The sequence below is a fragment of the Fragaria vesca genome, linkage group LG6, assembly GCF_000184155.1.
Source record: "Fragaria vesca subsp. vesca linkage group LG6, FraVesHawaii_1.0, whole genome shotgun sequence".
NCBI classification, from domain to species: domain Eukaryota; kingdom Viridiplantae; phylum Streptophyta; class Magnoliopsida; order Rosales; family Rosaceae; genus Fragaria; species Fragaria vesca.
Window position 1 is genome coordinate 6,698,605 of NC_020496.1, and position 22,975 is coordinate 6,721,579.

The following is a 22,975-nucleotide window of genomic DNA, read 5'->3' on the forward strand; positions in this document are numbered from 1 at the left end:
TAACATAAACCAAGTGATACACCAGTCATTGTTACTATTTAGCTACTACTAAAATTTGGTTTCTTTTAAACAGAAAATGGGAGGCAACAGAAACATATATAGAATTTACTTAATTATGATCTACAGTGTGGTTTCATCAAACTAACTGGAATTTACAAGATACTTACAAACACAATCCAAGAGGCAGCATCTACTCACTCTAATAGAGAATCAGGTAGTTTTCTTGGACTAAAGAAACTCAAGCAACTTTTATGTCCAAAAAACCAAATACATCCTCTTCTCAAGTGCACTACAAAGCGGAAGTATGCTAGATGAACCTGAAAAGACGCTGCCTCTTTACCTAACAAAAAACCGAAACTGCACATCATCATGCAAATGTACACACTCAATAGTTTAGCAGCGAATATTTCACTCTCAAGACAATTTTTCCTTTTTCCACACCAAGCTTTCCACCGGTAACCAACCAATGACCTGGATGATCTTGAGGCCCCTTGCTCATCTCAGACATATCCAAAAATTTCGTCAATTTGTTACCCGCAACATTTTCTCTTGAACCGGAACTTGAGTCACCGGCATTGAAATTTAAACTAGTAGATGTCCCTTTCTTTGATTTTTCATTTGGGGAATGATCCCAGAAAGATCTTCGTATAGTGCAGCCCGGCAGCCTGGAATATAATAGCTTCATGTACAAAACATTTTTTGATCCGAAATCCCACACTCCAAGCTGTGCTCCTGTGACTATGTAGACACCAGAAAGATCGCCTATGAAGGTTTCAGGATTCTCAATAGGTGTTGTGCTCACATGAGAGAAATTTTTCCACTTCACTGGCTCAAACCATCGGCTATCCTGCTCCTCAGGGCCTTGCCACTTTGGAGCACCGATTGCTACATGGGTATCCCAATATGGTAGAAGGATCTTAGGAAGAGATGCCAAGTGTTGAAGATGGATACAAAGACGATTCTGCTTGCTTCCTTCAAGACATAACCGCAAGCCCGTCACTGGCTTCCGTCCAACTGTAATCTGCATGCAAAAAGTTTGCTGAAAATGAATACATAAAATTAACTTGAACAACAAGTGATATTTACACCTACATGTTCATGTCATTGAATAATGTATTAAACCCACAATGAGAAAATATGAAATGCATAGCTCATCTTTTGAGGTCTCATTTGGTGCTGCAGAGTCATTTAGGCATTTTAAGGAGATGATAAGAGACCATTGAGATTAAACGAAGAGTCTCAAGTAGCTGAAGAATAGCATTTGTGCATTACATATATGTTTGTCTCATTTCTGTCCAATACATGATAGAAGTCCATCTTTTACGGGTATGAACCCTCCCAAAAGTTGAATGGCTCTGTGAAAAAGTAGTTATTGCCACAAAAAGGCTCTTACCTGCTCTTGGCTGACATAGAGTTTTTGCCCCATTATGCTGAATTGCAAAGATGGGCAAACAGGTTCCTTTCTTTGGTGGGCAAGATTTCTGTCATATACAGGAGCCCATATTCGAGGAATTTGAAACTCTAGGAAGTATCTGAGTTCTTCTATTGGAGGCTTATCTGAATGAAGCATTTCAATACAGTTAGCACGACTACTTTGTTACTAATGATAGAGCACAAAATCAGTTTTAAGCCATCTATGATTTATCTTTGGTTGTCTTACATTCAAGATAAAGACCAATAGCTCGAGTAAGGTGCTCCCTTCCAATCACCTCTTCAAGGAGAGCTGCTATAGGAAAAAATGTCATCTCAATTACATCTGGAGAGGACCGGACAGTTCTTGCCCACCGGGTGTGGTTTTGTTCCAGCTCGTCTCCTCCCCTTCTTCGAAAAATGACAGTCACATCCTGAATCAATAACAATCAAGGTAAACTAATTCTGATTTTAAGGTTTAAGGTCTTATAGTCATTCCTGCAACGTAACTGTCACATATAGAAGTAAAGCAACTTGGGACCAAAATAAAACAAACGTATATATCATCTTTGATCAAGGGAATAAAAATAATACATATAAATGCTCATTAGTTGTTACATACTTCTTTCACAGCAAGATATGGTGCCGTAGTGGGTTGAGGGTAGATCCCCTGACTGTTGAATAAACCGGAATCAGACCCCTAAAAGTTTGAAAAATATATAAGATAATCAGAATTTAAGTTTCCAACAAAATAAATAAATAAATAAATGAAACAGGAGAAAGAAAGAAGAAAGAAACAAGCCAAAAGCCAAAACAAAAAGGGAATGAAACAAAGTGGAACTAGCCTTATCCTTGAAATTCATTTGACCTGAACTTGTATTGCTTTCTGTGCCTGAGAACCTCTGATTCCCAATGTTTTGGATGTAGTTCTTGATCTCCATGGTTGACAAAGGAGAAGACTGGTGTTGTTTAACGTAAATTACATCTTTGCCGCCAATAGTTACAGATGTTATGACATGAGTACCAAAATTTTCAATAAAGCTGGGAAGTAAGAGAAACCAATAGTTAGGTGATACTTGAAACTCTTTCATCATTAATTTCCTACAAAAGTTCCAAATATTCATACCTTGCCAAGGATGTGGGATCCCAACAAGTTGGGATAGCCTGTTTCACATTTTCTTGTAACATTAGTGGGGATTTTAAAAGATGGACTTTAGCAAGTGGAATATAGAGGCCATCCATAGAAAGTGTCTTTGTTCCTGCCATATCAACATGCTTTGAACCACTGAAGCTAAATGCAAAATTGAAACTCCCCACAGGATAGCTTCCAGATATATTAGACCTATCATTAAAATACTCGACCATCTGCAATCATTCACCAGAAGATTATGTCAAATAATTGCAAAACATTGATAGTATCTATGCAGATGATGCACACGTTATTCTAAATATTAAGAGAAGATGTTAAGATGTGCTCTTTATTGTAATGATTTGGAGAATGATTCCAATACATAATTGAGAAAGATATCAGATATATGATTAACATATATATTGATACACTGATAGATGATATGTATTGACAATTTCTTCATGGGATGTAAAGGATTTGTAATGAAGTTGCAACCTTTCAACAGTTGCATGCATTTGAGATGTACTGAATATTGGGGTTGCAAAGTTTCCAGCAGAAGCAAGCATTGGTTACAGACAACTCCGTACCATTTCTCCAATATCGAATGGGAGCAATTGCACCCATTAATCTCTATATGAGCAGCCCATGGAAATTACTCAATCAACAGAAACCAAATTCTTTCTTTTGATTCTTCTCAATTCATACACCAGCTTCCTTACAGACAGTCAGAAATTTTAGTTATTGCTAAACTAAAAAAATCTATTCTTTGTTGTATTCGTGAAGAGATTTGTCATAGACCTATTACCAAACTTAAAAGAAGTGGGGATGAAATGCACTTTAAGGAAAACAAAATAATGCTTCAAAGTCAAAATTTTGAAATTTCTCAATCAAGTTCTAGTGTTCCATCTTTGTCTCTCACTTTAACACAAAAAGTGCCTTAAAAACCAGTGCACACCAATGTCCTTACAAATGTTCTTCACATCACGAATGATGCCCGAGTATCATTCAAGTATTAAAGCTTCTATTGCTGAAGCTATATTCTTTTGACTAAAACTTAAATACTGATCCTCAGTTTGGGTGGTAAACTAGCTCAGACAAGTGCATAACAAGCGGAACTTGAAAGTTGATGAATAGCTTGTCCAACTGTAATAAAAATGGGTTACATAATGAAACTGCAAGATTCATTTTACCTATGGGCTATTAGGGCAGCAATATTGTAAGATATTCTTTCAGATATCAACGAAGGCCGATGGAAAAAGTTGGGCCACTTGGAGCAAAAGTCCATGTCTATAAACTGTTCAGATAATCTAAATTACAAAGGTATCTACGAAGTTTCAATCAATTCAGCGAAGCTCCTAACTGCTATCTTTCTCCATTACAAGAGGTATATTTCTATGAAAATACCAACTTCCTTGGTTCAAACACTTATCTTGATTTCTTAATCCTCGCACTTTCTCCAGCTATAGTTCATTAGAACTTAAAACTTGATCCCAAGTTGGAAACCACCTCAAACAAGTGCCTAACAAGCTGCGCTTAAAACTGATGAACGGACAAGCCATTTTCTACTCCATCCACAAAATTCATTTTATCTATCAGGGCACCAATGTGGTAACATTTTTTTTCTTTTTCTTTTCGGATATGAACCAAAGCAGACTGCAAAACATTGAGCCACTAGGAGAAGAAGTACACGCCTTTAACTAGTCCGATAAATATATGTAGGAAATGATACTCGAATTCATTTCATTACATACTTTCTATCTGAACATCAATTACCTTAAATCATCACAACATACCAAAACCTAATGTATCAAACAACATGCAGAAATCCACCACCTCAAAACCAATACAATAACAAGGCACAAAATTAGACAAGCATAAAAGAGAAGCACAGTACCTCATTAAAACTGCAGACTCCAGTACTCCGCCGCTCACTGGACTGGTGAGAGTGCTTAATATCCCTGGAAACATTAGGCACAACTACATCATCATAAAGGCAGAGGTTCCTGGTGTGCTCCTCATCAACCTCTATCACCCTAGACCCTGCCACACCCTTACAATAAAGCAGCCTCGTATCAAAGTTCACGTCAAACCCTCTTCCCAGTGCCTGTACAGCGTTAATAGCAGTATGCAAAGCTGCTACATTTTCCCCCATTTCTCATCACACCACCTCCAAAACCCCTTTACTCTTTCTCTTCTCAGAACCAGACCCAGTTTGGTAAACTCTCACCCAAACCCAAAACCCAGTTCCCTGTTTCCTTTCCAAACCTCAATTACCAGAACCCAACTGGAAACTTTCCCGGAAACCCACCAGAAACTGAACAGTCATAACGTTTCCGGTATTGGGTTTCTGAAGACTCCTCTTTTCAACCATATTCTAATCTCCAGCTTGGTTCTTGACCAGTCTCCCCTATCTTTCTCTATCCAAATCCTTCTTGGTAAGTTGTCCAATACAAAATCTTCAATAAAGATTCGAACTCTGATACAGTGAACCACTCAATCTGCTTTTACTTCTCTAGATCTCAAATCCATGGAAAAAGATTACCTAACCTCTCTTTGCTGCCTACCCTGCTTCTCCTCTGTAAAATTTTCCCTCTAAACATGTACAAGTGCATTGACTTGGAAGCTTATTTACTTTAACGTGTATTCTCCATCGTGATCTGTCTGGACACGTGTGTCTCTGGTTTGATTAGATGTGTCTGAGGTTAGACTTTGACTAGGTCTCTTGATTAGGAGTGAGGAATCAAATTTGCCACAGCACCAGTGTTCGTATGACCAGCCAATCAACTCTCACTCTCTCTCTCTCCCTCTCTCTGCTCTCTCTCTCTAAAGCTATGGGATGGATTGGAGCTACATGTCAGCCTTGGTTTCTTTTCTTTTCTTTTCTAGTCGAAATTCTGTTCAATGCTCAAAATTGAGATCCAATTTTGCCAACCAGCAAAACTGATGACCATCAGTGACCAGCCAATCAACTCTCTCTCTCTCTCTATCTCTTTTTTGATTAGCTGGTCACTGATAGTCATCAGTTTTGCTGGTTGGTAAAACTGGATCCTTAAAAATGTCGATTTGATCAGAATCTTGGACTAGCCGATTTGAAACTTTGAGTTTTCCCATGAGCAAAATAAGAAGGGAGGATGCTTCTTTTGGCTTTAGAAATGAGTGCAGTTAGAAAAAGGGGTTTAGAGTTTAGACCCTTGAATATCTCTGCATTCCTTGCTTGCTTGATTGTAGCTCAATCAAATGCTAAATTGAGCTACAATTCTTACACCCTTTTAACCCCTAACTCACGTATGTACAAATTTAGAGGTACATGAATGAGAGGAATCTTGTATTCATTTCTTACCCAGAAAACTACAAAAGAACCATGTACGTGCACTCTGACTTGTCCCTGTATGAGTTTGGCCGAGCTGAAAATGTCGTGGTTATTTTACCCTTTTACCAAGGGAATCTTTGTATATGGCCAAAAATCCAAAGTAACAGGATGACATATCTGCGAGCACAGAGTTTTATTGTACAATGTCCTACTTTCAAGAGAAATTATGGTCCCTTTTCCGTTTGGTTACAAGAAAGGGAAATTATGGTCATTTTTGGACCACCGTTTACCACAAAGTAAATAGTTGTGTGCAGAAGTTCATTACTGAACTGAATTTCTAGGCTGTCAGTCAAATTCTCAAAGTAAACTACAGTTGCAACCCAGATATGCACGCATCAATTGTTGACTATTATTGCCTTTCAATAGTGACCTTCTATAAATGTAAGTTACAAGTTACATGTAGTAATGATTTGCTGATGAACAATCAACAATCTGAAACTTGGCATACCAAACTACATGGCTACTCTTTATCTACCAAGTTAAGCATTAAGCTTACACATTTAGTTTAGCTTGCTTGCGTGATAATAATACTAAAGCGGGTGACCTTGCACCGCACATCTTTTATTTCATCTCTACATGGCTGAAGCCGAGACTTTTGGGAACTCCCTTACAAACCATCTCATTCCTCAACCGCTGAACACCATCCCATTTCTTGGCTTCAGCGTAGATGTTTGACAACAACACATAATCTGCATCCTTAAGAGGTTCCAATTTGGCTAGCTGCTCAAAGCATTGCTCAGCCAATTCAACGTTTCCATGTACCTTACAAGCACCCAACAAGGTTCTCCATAACAAAGAGTTTGCCATTGAAGGCACAGCTTTGATCATCTGGTAGGCTTCATCTAACAACCCCCACCTGCTAAGAAGATCGACCATGCAACCATAATGCTTAATATCAGGCATAATTTTGTATTTTTGAATCATGTAACTGAAATACCGGCGTCCTTCTTCCACCAAACCCTTGTGGCTACAAGCAATGAGCACCCCAACAAACGTGATCCTATTCGGCTTCACTTCACCAACCTGCATTTCCATATCTGCAAACAACTTCAAAGCTTCCTTGCAGTGACCATGGACAGCGAAACCCATGATCATGGCATTCCAGCAACCAACCGGTCTCATTTTCATCCCACTAAAAACTTCCCAAGCCGAACTCAACTTCCCACATTTCGAATACATATCCACAAGCGCTGTCCCCAAATACCCTCCAATCCGATTCTGCTTTCCTTTCAACGACTCATGAATCTTCCTGCCAATCTCCAACTCACCAATCTCAGCACAAGCACCCAAAACCGATATCAGCGTCACTTCATTAGCTTCCACTTCAGCAGCCTGCATTTCCCGAAACAGCTCCAACGCTCCACCATAATCTCTAACCTGAACATAACCAGCAATCATCGAATTCCACGAAACCGCATCCCTCTCCACCATCTCTCCAAACACCATCTTCGCCGCCTCAATGTCCCCTAACCTAACATGCCGCCCCAACAAAGTATTCCACGACACCACATTCTTCTCAGGCATCAACCGCAACAGCCCATCCGCCGACTTGAAATCCCCAATCTGATCATACGCAGATATCATGATATTCCAAGACGACACGCTCCTCTCAGACATTTCATCGAACACCTTCCGCGCAAGTCCCACCGACCCACCTTGCGCGTAAACAAACAGCAACGAATTCCGAACATACAAATCAGAATCAAACCCCAGCTTCAAAACCCTTCCATGAATCTCCCCACCTTTACAATCAATCCCCGATTCGAAAACCTCCACATCATCTCTCCTCATGCCTTTGATCACTCTCGCGCAAGCCTTCAGCGCAAAGTTGTATGTGAAATGATCACACCCAACTCCGGTAATGATCAGACGATTGTAGACATGAATCCCTCTGATTGGGAAATCGCTGTTGGTGTAGGCTCTGATCATGGTGCCACAGATGAAAGGATCATCCATGGCGGTTTCTTCGAACAAGGACTGAGCGTGGGAGAGGCAGCCCAGCGGCGAGAGAGATGCGAAAGCGATGAGCTTGGCGAGGAGAGGCTGCTGGGTGAAGAAGAGGCCGGTTTTGGTGAGGAAGGCTTGAGCTGCTTCGACTTGTTTCATGGAGGTGAGAGGTTGAAGATGATGACGACGAAGAAGCATGTGGGGAATGGTGCGGTTCATACTCAGCATCTTCCATTTCCATAAAAGAAAGAAGAAGCTTTTGGTTATGGAGGAAGGTTCAGGTTAGTGTTGCTCTATTTAAATTGGAATTGGGGGCACTTTTCCCACCAAAACGACGACGCATAGAGAGCATCTCTAGCAGAATGCTTAATTAAAAAATTTCTCTTTTAACTTTTAAGATAAATAAGAGCTCTAGTAGAATGTCTAAAAATTGCTAAATAGAATTGATAAATTTATCAACCTAGACAAGAATTGCTAAGGAGAAATATTACTTAATTACTTGTCAATTTATGATTCGTAAAAAATATTACTTAATTTACATTTAACAATTATTGCTAACTGTTAAAACACAATTGGTATTTCGATTAGTAAATATCCTAACTATTATTAAATTTAACAACAAACTAACCTAGACATGCTCCGATGGAAAATATATAACTGAGTCAAGATTAGACTAGATCATGGATTCGATAGCCTAAAAGTGAAAATGCATAATGCTTATTGAAAGGGAGGTTTCCATTGATATGAGAAATTTCGAAAACCAAAGTAGTTTTTCTTTACAATCAAGTCACCTAGACAATGGGAACCGATTCCGAATCCATCCCTTTCAGTGTTATCCCATCCCTTAGAGTTTGATCATTGTTTGCGTAGTTAAATCATAAAGTCACTAAACATTGATTCTACAAATGCCCTCGCGAGGTGTTGATTCAGGTGAAACAGAGCGAGGGTTTCGAAAAATTTGGTCAGCTTGATTGTGTGTTCTTGTTCTTCTTAGCATTGAAGAGTTGCCTAATGAAAGAAAACTTCCCTCTTGCCCGGACAGATAGTGCAGTAATGGTACCGTTACTTGCTTCTGCTTCGTTGCTGTCATTGTCTGGTAGGGGTGGTGAGGGGGGTGAGAGTTTGAAGAGGAAAGAGTTGAGCATGCGGATGATCTGGCTGAATGTAGGCCTTAGATTGGAGTCCTCAACCCAACATGACTGGATGATGAAGGCAAGATCAGGGGAGACATCCTCTGGAAGTTGAGGCCTCTCTTGCTGCATTCTCAGATGGAAACAATATACAAGAGTAAGCAACAAACAAGGATAGAACTCTTCTATTCTTTACAGATGAATGAAAAGCAGAGCGGCAAACTGCACATAATACACTAATATTGATATCTGGAATAACAGAAATAACATATTCAGTCTCACCTTGAAAGCAGCAGCATAGGCAGCCTGCAAATTAGACATGCCTTCAAAGGGCATGCGGTTGGTCAACAATTCCCATAAGACAATCCCAAAGCTATACACATCCACTTTGTTATTGTAATGCTTCTTCTCTCCTTGCCGTAGTGTGACAGTGCTATATAGCTGCAAATGGTTATAGTTGGTCAAAGGGGAATTACTAGCAATCATCGTAGGAACAAGTGTGCAAACATAGCAGGAACATTACCAGCAATCCACTATATATAACATGCACATTCAGTAACAAAACCAACCACAATGTTTAACCAAATGGGAACCAACACTTTATCACATCAGTGGACAGGGGATGTCAAATGGACACCCAATTTGTGTTTAACTTTGTGCTAAATGATATCAAGATTGTCAGTGATCAATTCAACTACCATTCATCTAAAAGTCTAAAACTCACTCCAATTCAAGCCCTAGAATCAAAAGAAACCATGCGCTGCTAAGAGTTGAACCCATAAACTAAGGTGATATATACCAGGAAGGTGCTAACCCTCCCCAGACCCCAAAGCACTCTTCACCATGAGAGTAGTCAAGGTTTGGAAATGCAGGCACCACAGAGTTAAACATATAGAGGAAAAATGAACCCAAAGAGATTTGCATTTGCACTCATTCTTGTGCAAAATGAAACATTATCATTATCCCTGAGTGTGACTAAATACATTCCAAAGCCAAAAAGAAAGTAATGACTTTGTTATTCTGTACTCAGTCAAATAAGCAGCTTTCCAAAAAGAATAATCCGATTAATTCCACTTTCAAAAATCTCAAAAATACCCAATAGACCTGAGCGGATGAAACAAATTAAAGGTGACATGCTAGAGAAGAGAGGAGAAGCATTCGCATTCACCCTCACCAGTTTGTTGAACTAAACATCAGATCTTGATTAAGACATAAAAAAAGTCATGCATAAAGATCAAGGTAAAAAGGTAGACAAACCTCAGGAGCCATCCAACGATAAGTCCCAGTCTCTGCAGTCATCATCTCAGTTACTGTTTCTTCTCTTGCAAGACCAAAATCTGCAAGCTTCACAGATTTCTGATTTTCCGTAAGCAACAGATTGTCTGCAATCAGACATTTTCATATGTATCGTTAAACTAGAAAGAAATGAATCATACTCAATGAGCCATACAGCAAATGCTTTATAAAATGAAACCTACTAATCAGCAGCAGCAAATAGATTATAGTTAACCACATCAAAGCTCCAGTTAAAACATAAAAAGCTACCATCTAAGAGTCTTGTTACCAATATTTATATCTAAAATGTTGGTCCTAAGATAAGTAGGTAACATTACGTAAGTGTGCAGTACAATGTTCAGAACTACGAGAAGAATCCAGCAGAATCAATAATTGACAAGGGAGAATCATAAACCATGTCTGCAGCCTACTGGTAAGCATAATCAAGAAAGAATATTAGGATATACAAATTTCATTAAGCTAGGGAAACTCAAGGCTCAAGCAGTGCTGCAATTTCTACCACCTTCATGAACAGAGAATCATAACTAGAGCAGAAAGTTAAAGTTAAAGTTAGAAATACTAAATGTCATTCAAACTCAACTATGTCAATGAATTCAATAAGCGTTAACAAGCAATTTGTTACAATACATAACCCAAAATAGAAAATACAGTAGTCAAGTACAACACAAACTAGCCGTATGGTACCAGGTTTTAGATCTCTATGTATAATGCCATTGGCATGTAAACATTCCATTGCATGGGCGATGTCAAGAGCAAATTTAATGGCCACGTGAAGGTCTAATGGATTAGGACGAATACTAATTAGGTACTTCCGAAGTGACATTCCAGGTAATAGCTCAGTAACTATCACCATTAGAGGATCCTTACAAGCTCCAATAAACTGTAGAGACAAAAAATGTGGTATTACATCCAGTCTTCCAGTGAAACACAAAAGCCAAAGGCCTACAACAGTTAGAGCAGGCAGAACTGCATATATTAAACTTGCAGTATATATGTTTTATGCGAAATGAACTTGTAAGGACATGTTTTATCACAGCACTGACCTTGACAAGATTTTCATGCTTTACTCGAGTCATCATATTAACTTCACGGGCAAACCGATTCTCAAGTTGAGCTCTTTCTTCAGAAGTGCTCCCACGATTGAGAACTTTGATAGCAACAATTCGATTACCATACCTGGAAAACAATTAGACAACAAACTAGTCATGAACACTCAGTGTGAAAGCAAAACAGTAAAACATGAGATTATATCAGAACTAGTAACTCCCACAAGTTACAAACAAAATAACTCAGAATCTACTTGTCAAGATTTGTATTCACACAAGCACAGTGTTTCAAATGGTTTCCTGCTGAAAGATTTACCAAAATAAACTCACAAGAATGTTACATCACATGTACCCCACATTGCCTCAAACATATCCTTCATCACTTCAACATTATTCAAATAAACTAAGCAACAAATCAAAATTCAAATCAGTAAACACTTCCAGTTCATCACAACAAATAATGGTTTGACCAACAACGAACTGAGCATTACCTTCCTTGATAAACTTTCCCATGAGCTCCCTCACCAATTTTCGCCCCAATAAACAACAACTTGGGATCAACCAGCAGGCTCTCGTCGATTGTCAGCTGCTTTGCCGTAATTGAACCATTCGAACCCGAATTCCTCTGCTCTCTTCCTCCACTGTTCACACTACAACTCATATTGCAACCCCCTCAAATCATACCTGAATCTCTATATGCTTCTCCTCCACAATTGACATTATCCAACAAACACTAACTATCCAGTCTCAGTGAACATTTGGCTCAATTTCCATATCATCCTCAATTTCCAAAACCCAACTCTCTCAAAAATCAATACTCTCTGTTCCACACTAAACATTACCCAACATCAACCCAGAAACCACTACACCCCAAAACAACAAAGAAACAAACAAACAGCTCTTTAGATTAAATTCTTTCAAACAAGAAAACAAACAATCATTGCTTGAGCTCGAAGAAGCCTCGGCTTCCGTGCAGTTCCAAGAACCAGAAACAAAACCAAGATAAACACAAACCCACAAAGACCAAACTTTCCGGAGACAAAATTGACCCAAAAGAAACTAAAAGATAATAAAAATCGCTAATCTATAGCTTCCAAATAAGCTCCAAACTTCTTTTGCTTCCTTTTTTTTTATCTTGTACTCGCTCGAATGGAAACCTAAACAGTAGAAAAGCACTAGTGTGAAGTCTCAGAGTTTCTCTCTCTAGAAAATGGGCGCTTTTCTCTCACTACCCACTCAGAAAGAGAAGAGCTTCCGATGATGATAGATATTCCGAGTATCTGTTCCGACGAGGACCGGGGTTTGGTTAAAGTAAGAGAGCCAATTTTGATTTTGATTTTTTTTTTCAAAAGAGCAAGCGGAGTGGCCAATGGGAGAGGCCCACGTGGAGGGCACATATTGGACTTTTCGTTGTAGTATAGCGTCAGCGATTTGGACGTTCTTGGTTGAGAATCTATTGGCTCGGCTCGGCTTCGGCTCGGCTTGGGTTGGATTGGATTTTCTTCTCCTTTTTCTGCCTCGTGTTTATTGCTTTTTATTTAAATAAGATAAGAAGTTAGGCCAATCGTTTTCTATTATTAATGTATTTATTCTTCTTCTTTTTCATTTTTGGGTTTCTATTGATTTTTAAAGAGAGAAAATTAGAGAAAGAGACAGTCTTGAAGTTGCATTTGAGATTAGTGGGATGTTGATGTTGATATTTCTCCAAATTGGTTAGAGTTCTAATATCCTGAAAGCTTTTAAAATTATATGTTGCTTCTTTTTTTTTAGAGGAATTTGCTTCTTCTCATCTTGATAGGAACCTCTAGAAATTGGGATGCTCCTCTTTGACATTTGACTTTAGTTTTTTACCAGTTCTTGTTCTTATAGTTGTTAGATTACTTAGATATAACTTTCCCTTTTGATTAGGCAACATATATGAACTAACATTTGGTTCGTTCAATTGCCTATGGAGGTGAATATAATACAATGTGCAATGAGTTGACCTTACTTTATGATCTGAAAACTAAGACCAATTCTCATATCCTTCCCGCTAGATTCTAAGAATGAATATGTTTTGTAATTTTGAAGTGTAATTAACTTATTCGCACAAAATAGAAGTGATTAGATAGTGTTTATATTCTCTTCTCGAATGTTTTTAAGGGCACAATTAAGTTTAGGCCACAATTAGGTCATTTGTACTTAAACTAGAGACTTTCACACATGAAAAGAAAAAAAAAAACATCACAGTTAATATGTTTCCTTTGTTATCAAGCAAAACAATGGTTTTCTTGGAATGTATGCAATTACTCATTCTTAAACGCAACATATATACAACTCTCTCCAAATGAATATTATAAGTTTGGCACTACAATATACAGTATTGGGTTCATATTGTATCTAATATTATAGAATTAGAAATTAAGATGAATGATGACAAATATGAACATATCACGAAACTATACTTTTTTCTTCAAAATCAAATTTACTATACTATCATCAATTTTAAGAAATATCCTCAATAAAACTGCTATAAAGTAATTTTCAAATATTATAAGGTTACTTTTCATAAGTAGATGAAAACTTATGACTGTTATTTAAGCAGTTAGAAGCAAACATAAGCTGGTGATGGGATGAATATCTAGCTAGAGAGGCACGATCATTCTTGATGTCTGATTATCATTATATGTAATGTGAAATCTTCTCATTGATAAGAAAAATCACTAAATCGTATTAGATTTCTATCTTAACCCTCATCTTACATTTACCCTGATTTTTTTTTTTCTCTAGAAAACAAATAAGACGGAGACTCTAGCCGATGTGAGAGTCACGTCTTAGCCATATGGCCCATATTCCTCGACATGTAGTACATAGTATAGTTTGTTCGGACCCCAAGTACTAGATGATTTGGCGGTACAAGTTCGGTTCTTATACTTGTCCATGCTGCTATAAATCGGTTGGGAATTCCAGCCACTCCTTTTTACGTTTTCAAAATATGAACCACCGCTTTCAATCAGTACACGACACGTGTGAGTGAGACGTGCGTGCAGGTTTATGGCATGGGGCATGGGTAGCAATCATTATGTACGCACTACCCAATCAAATCTCTTGGTTACACTGACGTGTCAGGGACTCAGTGGACGAGTGGTCCCACGTGTTCCATCACCGTCCCGATTGGTACAAGTGTGTGGATGGTTCTGACCTTTGGGACGATTTCATTGGTTCAAAGTAGCTAGGCCTAGCTCGTTCTCGGGTGCTGCACTCGTAACCATTCAACAGGACTAAGAAATTCTTTCATAGGATTCGAGATGGACAAGTTTGAATTCACTTGGAGAAAAAAGATCCCAATATATTCACTTAGGAAACTAACTAACAAAGATTTGTCGATGAGCCCCGTAACTTGTGATATAATTAAGATCGTACGTGAAAGTCATGGGTTTAAAAAGTTTAGTTAGTATAGAAAATACGGTCTAATTTTTTTTATCATTATTAATTATTTTGACTAAAAACGAAGGTGTAATGAACTAATAATCAATAATCGACATAGTTACTTAAAACCTGAGAGTTGGACAATGCAGGTATCACATGTTGGTTATGTACAAATTCCATTTAAATCTAAAGTTCGATGAGAGTGACCATTTAAATCCATGTTGGTTATAACATTTAACAAACAAATGTTTGGAAAGATGAATGTATCTCTTTAAAATTTATTATGTTTAATTTCTCACTGTTTAAGCAACAAAATGGATTGGCATAATTTACTATATGAAAGCTAACTATTTATGTACGTATGATTTCAAGTTGTATCTAATTAAGCAGAAGTGGTCTTTATTTGATCTCCTGGAGCTACTGATCGACCCTATATATAGCAATTACTCCAATTAGGCATGCCTTGATTTAGTGATCAAATCAAGCAGAGAAAGTGATCGAGATCCAAAACAGAGCGTGAGGGATGGAGACGATAACATATATAGCACTTGGGTCTAGAATCAGCATAAGTTATAATTAACATGCTGAAACACCAAACCTCTGTCCCTCTCTCACTGTCTCGTAGCAGCTAGATGATGCCCATGCTTTGATTCAAAAGCCCTAGCGAAACAGCCCCGGTTTCAATAAGATCCTATTAATCCTTGAGTTATAAAAAAAACCGAAAGAAAGGAGATGATCGATCGAGTCTGGTGCCTCTTCAGAATCCAACAACAATGTTCATCATAATATTTGAAGCTAATTGAAACAAGACTACTGACGGGGCCTGGTCAACAGTAGTATTCATATTTAAAAAAAGATTTTTTCTATTATACATATGTGGTATGTATAGCCTGCATCAAGTCGTGAACCGTCCGATCGTCTTAAGTTTTAAATTATTGTTAAATGATGAGACGGTTCACGGCTTGATGTATGCTATACAAATGTGTAGCAGCCAAACCCTATAAAAAGAATGCATGCAGTGACGATTGAAGCTGTACGTACTTCGTAATTAGAATCTGCATGTATGGAAACTTGTTTGAAGGGCTTAGTCCCATAAAAAGAATGGGAACCCTAAAAGAATGCAAGACAGAAAATAAAATTGGAAAGAAAATTATTTCATTTCAAGTTAATTACCCGCAAGCAAAGAGCTTTAATTAGTTATAAACATAGAGCTTAATTTGTTCCTAGGTTGGTCTTCCATGCATATGGTTATGATCACTAATATGGTTACCTCAACAAAATCTGAATACAGCAGGATCACTAATAAATCAAGCAGAAGCTGTTTTTGATCTGGAGGAGCTTTGGGCCTTATAAAGATAAGCCTGTCTGAGCCGCTTCGTCTTTTCCTCGAGTTGCAAATCGGGAACTTCCTCAACCAGCTTCCTCTCCTTCTCCAATAACTCCAGCTCTTCTTCGTTCTTCCCGGAGTCCTGCATGTATGATGTTTGCACACATTATTTTTCATCATACAGTCATTTCAGTAAGACATTTTCTATATTTGTACACTAAGATATTGCTTGTAAGATCCCCTCTACTTTAGGATCACAATCTAGCCATTCAAGACATATTAGTTTTAAAAACTTTCAGCCGAGTTAGAAATCATCAAAACTTATTGAATTAAAAACAAATAAATGGATCGATTAAATTTGTCATACTTGAACCATTCATACTTATAAAGCTAAATCATGATTTTAAATGCCTTAATAATTAAAAAGTCGAGATGCAAGTTTACGAAAGTGATCTACGTACCTATGCTATGTTTTGCACATTATACCTGAATGCTTTTTTCTAAGTTCTTTAAGCTGTTCAACTTTCGATTGGGCCAACGTTTAATGCGCAGCTCTCGACATCTTTTCTTAAGAGTTGTCACACTGACATTCATTTCTTCAGCTGCTTGAGCCATCGGCATGTAGAAGTATTGAGATATGGTTTCTAGAGACAACATTTTGGCTCTTGATTTTGATGAAGAACTTGCACCACTTCTATTCAGTATTGCAAGGAGTGGTATTGATAATGTTGGACGACATACTCTCTTCTCCATCAATCCCAACACCGTAACCATCTCCCAGGACAGTCAGTGGCGTAGGAATGGTAGGGCGAGAAGGGTCAATTGACTCTTCTAGCTATTTGAATTAAGCAGCCATTGGTTGAAATGTTTGGTAATCACATATCTAAACTATAATTAATGACCCTCCTCACATAAGATAATCTGTAAAACTGAAAGGAAACAAGATCAAAAGTTTTGATCTTATGACCCATTCAACCCACAAGTCCAGTATTTGGACAAGTGTCCATCATGTTTTAACTTTTTATTGCATTTTATTTATTAAGTTGTCAATTAATAATGATTCTATCCCATAAATCAACACAATTAAACAATATATATTTAGATTTATACACCCTTTTTTCACTCATGGTCTCTAGCAAATCAAGTCAAAATTAGAAGAATGAAATATAAAGTAATGTATCTAATATTTTTTTTTAAATGGATGTAATTTATGTTATTTGATGAAGTTCATCTTTGTCCAAACCCCCACAATAACTAAGATTGATTGGGTTGAATATTTATTAAATGCTGATTTAGTGTGAAGGATATAAGTTGCTTAAGAAGAGTTAAGTTTTGACCCTTCTAAATAATAATTCTGGCTACACCACTGAGGACAGTATCATCTATTAAAGACAATTCATCTTGCCAGTCTGATGGAACGTACTCACTTCCACTGATGAGAAACATCGTAAGGAAATACACATTAGGTTAAACCAAGATCAAAGGAAAAGAATTTACTTCAAAACTAAATCATGTTCGACTTGAGAAAGGTAAACTAACTTGTATCTTGCATCCAGCTCTGAATGTTAAAAAACGAACACAACCGAACATTATTACCTCAAATCAAGTGGAGTTAATTGGCTTGCAAAGGAAAATAGGTCTTCATCATCCTTGGACAAACAAGCCATTAAAGCTGAAGAGATCTAGAATAAAAACTATGGAAAGTACTACTGAGACTGAAGAAGAAGAAGAACAACAACGAGCTCGAGAGAAAGAGGTAGAGAGGGGAAAACTGATAATTGTATTCTCGAGTACAGGATAAGGGTCATTTATACTAACTTGAAAATGATAATTTTATATTGACTTTGACCGATATTTACTCTTTTAGAAAACGACCTACGTAGTCTTAAGTCTTGGAGGAAGGGACAAGTCCCATATATGGAACTACGTACAAATTAAGCAAGCACGCAAGACACCAAATATGAAAGGAAAAAATGTTCTTCGTACTTCATTCTGCTAGCTACCTACAGTTGACAACCAAATTGACCGAATGAATGATCTTTTCTAGCTCTTGTTTCTCTAGCAAGTACGTTCAGTTATTTAGTTTCACCTGACATCTCATGTATTTTACTTAGTTTCATATTTACCAAATTATTTATTACCAAGTTTCAAAGATGAATCGTTCACAGGGTTGTTCATCCGTATATCGTTTCAATATAAGAATCACCCTGCTGCTTGATTAGAGCTTGGCTAATGACTTGACTTTGGCCAGAGATTAAAGTGCACGAGTGGAGGAAACATCCGATCAGTTTCATGAGGACGAGTTAGGTGTCACTTAGCCCTAAAATGGTAAGAAAAATTGACAAATGTAATAACCAAGAAACTTTCATCATTTTTATCTTGGGTAATTTCGCTTGGCTTACATCTTCCATGGGAATCCGATATAATGAACTAGGATGACAAAGGAGAACATTATCATGGCCTTTGAGCAAAAATGACACAGAGATGACTACATATACAGTAGCTAGTCATCTGTTATTTCTGGAACTCTCCAGCAGGAACAAATTACTAGCTAATTACTGGGAACCTTGAAGCAAAAATGATGTATTCACAGGAATATGAATTTATAACGACCATTTAATTTGAACTTTTTTCTTTTCTTCCCAATGCTGTGAACCAAAAAATGAGATTTCTTGAGCAAAAGACTAATTTGTACTCGGTTAACTACGTAAATTGTCCCCTGAAGGCCTGAAATTTGTGATGACCAGCTCAGAGATCAGAAGGAATTAGCAGGCCACTTTCTTCATCATCTTTCTCTTCGATCCTAGTCTCTTCCGCAGCCAAAGTAAGCTCCTCTGCCCTTCTAGTTTGGTGCTTCCAATCTGTGTGAACCAATGTGTACACCATCATACACACACACGAAGCCTGTGCAGATAGTAACCCAAGCCACAGCCCCAAAAACCCAACTTTGTATGCAAAAGTTGCAATAATAGCAACTGGTAATCCAATAAGGTAAAATGAATACAAGTTAATTCTTGCTCCAAGCTTAGGTCGTGCAGTACCTGTCAAGACTCCGCATGCAGCTGTTTGAGGAGTGTTGCCAAGTTCACATAGCCCCAATATTGGAAGTGCAGCTGAAATCAGTTCAAGAATTTGTGGTTCATTTGTGAACATTGTCCCCCACACATTTCTCATACAAGTCATGAAAACAAATGCGAACAGCCCGAAAACAAACGCGACAAGAAGACCGACGAGGGCAGCCCATCGTGCTTGGCTCGGTTGCCCCGCCCCCAAGGAATGTCCAACCCTAGTTGACAATGCCCAGCTTAATGAAATTGGAAAGATGTATAACATTCCTGTTGTTTGAATTAGGATGCCCATGGCTGCAACACTAGCTTGTGGGTTACTCAAAAGACCACAGAAGAACAACATGATTTCATACCACCACCATTCCAAGCACACTGAAACGCAACTGGGTAGTGCTAAACTTAGCAATGGTCTCCATCCTTGAAAAGTAGAGACAATTGTGAGCCCGCTCCAAGGTTTCAATGCTCTATTTGAGATAGCTATATAAATCACCAATCCCACATTCAAATTCCAAGTGTTCCAAGCAAGTCCCAAAGCAATACCTTCCACCCCCAAGTTCAAGTAAGAGACTAGAAAATAATTGATGGGTAAGTGCATGAGGGCTGAGAAACATGCAGCTAAAGTAAGTGGGGTGGTAAGGCCTTGAGTTCGTAAGAAGACTCTCAATGGGTTGAGGTGAGCTTGAGCTAGCAATTCAGGGATCGAGCAAACCATGTAAACCCTAGCAACTCTGGTAATCTGTGGGTCTTGACCTAACCATAGGAAAATTGGCTCGATATTGAGCCACGCGAATGAGATCGGAATGGAAACTAATAGAAGCAGACAGAGGGTTTTCTGGAAGGTTTGGCTGAGAACAGTCCATCTTTGAGCTCCATAAGCTTGGCAACAGATTGGGTCCATACCAGTAGTTAGTCCTCTGAGGATTGAGATGCCTGTAATATTTGCAAACCCAAGTGCTAATGAGCCTCCTGCTAACTCTGCTTTTCCGAGCCGACCTAAGAAGAGCATTGAAATTACAGACCTTGAATATATAAGTAGGGATGATATCACTATTGGACCTCCAACTTTTATCAGCGACCGTAACTCTTCTCCTATCTACAAGGATTCAACAATATGAACAGAAAGTAAGAACACTGGAATTGCATTACCGAAACTCAGAGAAGTTAATTAGGGGAATTTTTCAACTTGCATCTTATTTTTTTCTCGAATAACATGCAATTACCTTAAAACTGTGACTCATGTAACATGCAAGAGCCGACATTCCATACAATGTAGAGGAATCTAACAGTAAAAAAACTCTAAACTCAACTGATGACAATGTGAGTTTAAATTATATATGCTTAATGATCTACGTGAAATAGTTAAGCTTTTATGTTTATTTATATTAGCCTTTTACCCGTGCATTTGCACGGGCTCACAATTTCTTAATAACGCAGTTATTCTCTCCAGTATAAAGCCCACTACTCACTTTTCTCTCCCTAATTATCTTTTTATTTTATTTTTTTATTTACCATATTAACCTTCTTTTTACTAATCTGAATCAACTTAATAAAGGTAGTATTGTCTAAATATAATTTGATAATTTAAGGACCGCTCGTTTTATAGTAGTAGAGATAAGTTTATGTCATTATATTTCTTTCATTTATCTACCACTTTACCTGTGTTTCCTTCTGTATAACTTCTGTTTTTGTTTTTCTCAATGAAATATACTTTAGCTAAAGAAAGAGCTGTGCTATGGTTCTACCGTATGGAAACAGTAATTCCGGTCATTGCTATATATAAGTCCCAAGGACCCAACATTATGCATTGTTTTTGCAATTTCGCAATCAACTTGTGAACTTTTTATTCATTAGAAAAACTGCGAGTGGCGAAGGGTGAAGTGGTAAAGTATCCAACAAAATAATCAGAGCATCGGTTTGTCTTATAAAGTTAAAAGTTATGCTAATAAAAAAAATGTCAACGTACGCCAAAAGAATATTGGGGTTGTCATATAATTGATTCTATTTGATGCAGACTGTAGACTAAATTATCATATCTCCCATAAGTTGGTTTTTGTTTCTGTCACAGTGTTTGTACTTTGTACTAGTTAATATGTAGGAAAAGATAAGGATTAGTTTCAGCACGTTATCAAAGTTAACTCTAAGAAACATGTGTTTCAATCACTTAACTGATCTAGATTCTTGAATTCATTGAAGCAAAGTAAGCTACTGGAGCTGGTCTAGCTACATTCAATACCTGAATATGAGAGTATAAGTTTGACAGAGTAAAAGAACTACTTGAATAACTCTTTTGGTCAATACTCAATACTAGCTACTTGAATATATAACTAAGTTACTGAAGTGGTAATTAGATGATGGTAACAAGAAAAAAAAAAAAAAATTGTTTTCAATAAGATGCTTAAGAACCCCTTTAATATATTCGCTGCTTAACTTTTTCCCGAATGAGAAAGAATTTAAGTTGTGTTTTTTACAAGAATAGTTGAATTTCTTCTGACTTCTGGGACTGACATTTCTCGACAGAGAGTATTTTACTTCATATCCTTTTGTTATATTCATTATATGTCACTATGAAAATAAAAATTAAACCAAAACAAAACAGACAACTGCCATCGAAATGCATATGATGAGTCACACATGACATGAAGTTCGAGACCCCAGAAACTTAAGATTTTACTCCACCCTGCACCATGCAAACTAAGAAAGAAATGAAGAGTTTGAGGTTGTGAACAAAGAACCTCCAACGTTTCGAGAGACTCTGTAGTATTAGGAAATACCTAACCCAAAAACTTAAGCTATTGGAACAGGGGCGTCCACCAATGTTGAATGTGTATGAAAGAGGAAGGGAGGGAGGGAGAGAGATGTTGTGTGAAAAGTAGTACCTCTGTTAGTGGCAGCTGTCGGAGAAGCCCAGTTGTGGGAAGCTGCTGCTGCAGCCGTTGACGGAGGTTTTGAATGAAGCTAGTGCTGCTGCTGCGGACACCTTCGCTTCTGTCTGACCTCATTGTCATGTATTCTTCTTCATTGTTATAGTGAGCTCCTCCTCCATCTAGCTTCGTTATCAAAGGGTCGTGACCATTTATAATTCCTCGAGATTCAGTACTGGGAAGGCACATGATTATCCAACTCTGAAAAGGGACACAGATCAAAAACAAACCTTTGCAAGTACGACTTCGGACCACTTCCAGAGATCAGAAAGCATATTTATTACTAATCTTTCTCATCTTGTATTTCATATATTCATATTGCTGCATAGCTATTCCAAGGTCATGTGGACGAAGGTTTACTTAAAAAAATGAGGTATGATTACCGACCTTAGAATTTCAGAGCCTCAAAGCTGGTTGCTGTCTGTCACTTTTGGGAAGCCGGCCCTGTTGGTCTTTTGCAGCCACTGATCTCTGTCCGCCCTCGAATTATTATTGCAGAGAAGATGAAGAGCTATAACGATGAAATGGTGCTTTGAAACATGGAACGAACATTGAATTATATAGTACAGTATGAGAAATAGTTTAAGCATGCGCAGTAAGCCAGTCTTTTGGCTTTATCCAAGAAAATCTGTTGTCACCATAATTATGAATAGAAAACTGGGTTAATTGAATTGGATATATATATATATATATATATAGTCCGTTTCAGATACGGACGTCCGTACAGTCTTAAGGTGCGGATTTTCCTCCGTTCGCCATCGTACGGTGCCGGTGAGGGCGCGCCTCCACCCTAGCAGACTCCAGCAGCTTCCCCGACCACTTTCCCTCCCCGGCGAGTCCGCCGAATTCCAGTTTTCCGGCCAGATCACCCAAAACTTCAAACAAAGTCAATCTGGCCGGAAACTGGAATTCAGCGGACTTGT

The 22,975-nt window shown here is 38.0% G+C and overlaps 5 protein-coding genes across 5 annotated transcripts; all 5 read right to left on the reverse strand.

The window, feature by feature from the left end:
* Window positions 1-68: 68 nt before the first annotated feature.
* On the reverse strand, window positions 69-5,143 carry LOC101310528 (MACPF domain-containing protein CAD1-like). Its single transcript, XM_004302506.1, has 7 exons — window positions 4,434-5,143; window positions 2,537-2,775; window positions 2,256-2,451; window positions 2,033-2,110; window positions 1,661-1,844; window positions 1,394-1,557; window positions 69-1,021 (listed from the first exon to the last, which is right to left on the reverse strand). Exons 1-7 carry the CDS (start codon window positions 4,689-4,691, stop codon window positions 386-388), a joined length of 1,755 nt encoding a protein of 584 aa, XP_004302554.1. The 5' UTR covers window positions 4,692-5,143; the 3' UTR covers window positions 69-385.
* Window positions 5,144-6,453: 1,310 nt separating this feature from the next.
* On the reverse strand, window positions 6,454-8,084 carry LOC101299401 (pentatricopeptide repeat-containing protein At5g15300-like). The gene has a single exon (XM_004305036.1). The coding sequence runs from the start codon at window positions 8,082-8,084 to the stop codon at window positions 6,471-6,473; it is 1,614 nt and encodes a 537-aa protein (XP_004305084.1). The 3' UTR covers window positions 6,454-6,470.
* Window positions 8,085-8,602: 518 nt separating this feature from the next.
* LOC101315161 (serine/threonine-protein kinase HT1-like) lies at window positions 8,603-12,607 on the reverse strand. The gene is made up of 6 exons (XM_004302521.1): window positions 11,820-12,607; window positions 11,326-11,458; window positions 10,967-11,162; window positions 10,244-10,368; window positions 9,269-9,427; window positions 8,603-9,112 (listed from the first exon to the last, which is right to left on the reverse strand). The coding sequence occupies exons 1-6, from the start codon at window positions 11,987-11,989 to the stop codon at window positions 8,819-8,821; spliced, it is 1,077 nt and encodes a 358-aa protein (XP_004302569.1). The 5' UTR covers window positions 11,990-12,607; the 3' UTR covers window positions 8,603-8,818.
* Window positions 12,608-16,043: 3,436 nt separating this feature from the next.
* Window positions 16,044-16,837, reverse strand: LOC101299691 (protein RKD1-like). Its single transcript, XM_004305037.1, has 2 exons — window positions 16,550-16,837; window positions 16,044-16,205 (listed from the first exon to the last, which is right to left on the reverse strand). The coding sequence occupies exons 1-2, from the start codon at window positions 16,835-16,837 to the stop codon at window positions 16,044-16,046; spliced, it is 450 nt and encodes a 149-aa protein (XP_004305085.1).
* Window positions 16,838-18,811: 1,974 nt separating this feature from the next.
* On the reverse strand, window positions 18,812-22,241 carry LOC101299980 (multidrug and toxin extrusion protein 1-like). Its single transcript, XM_004305038.1, has 2 exons — window positions 22,008-22,241; window positions 18,812-20,224 (listed from the first exon to the last, which is right to left on the reverse strand). Exons 1-2 carry the CDS (start codon window positions 22,239-22,241, stop codon window positions 18,812-18,814), a joined length of 1,647 nt encoding a protein of 548 aa, XP_004305086.1.
* Window positions 22,242-22,975: the final 734 nt, after the last annotated feature.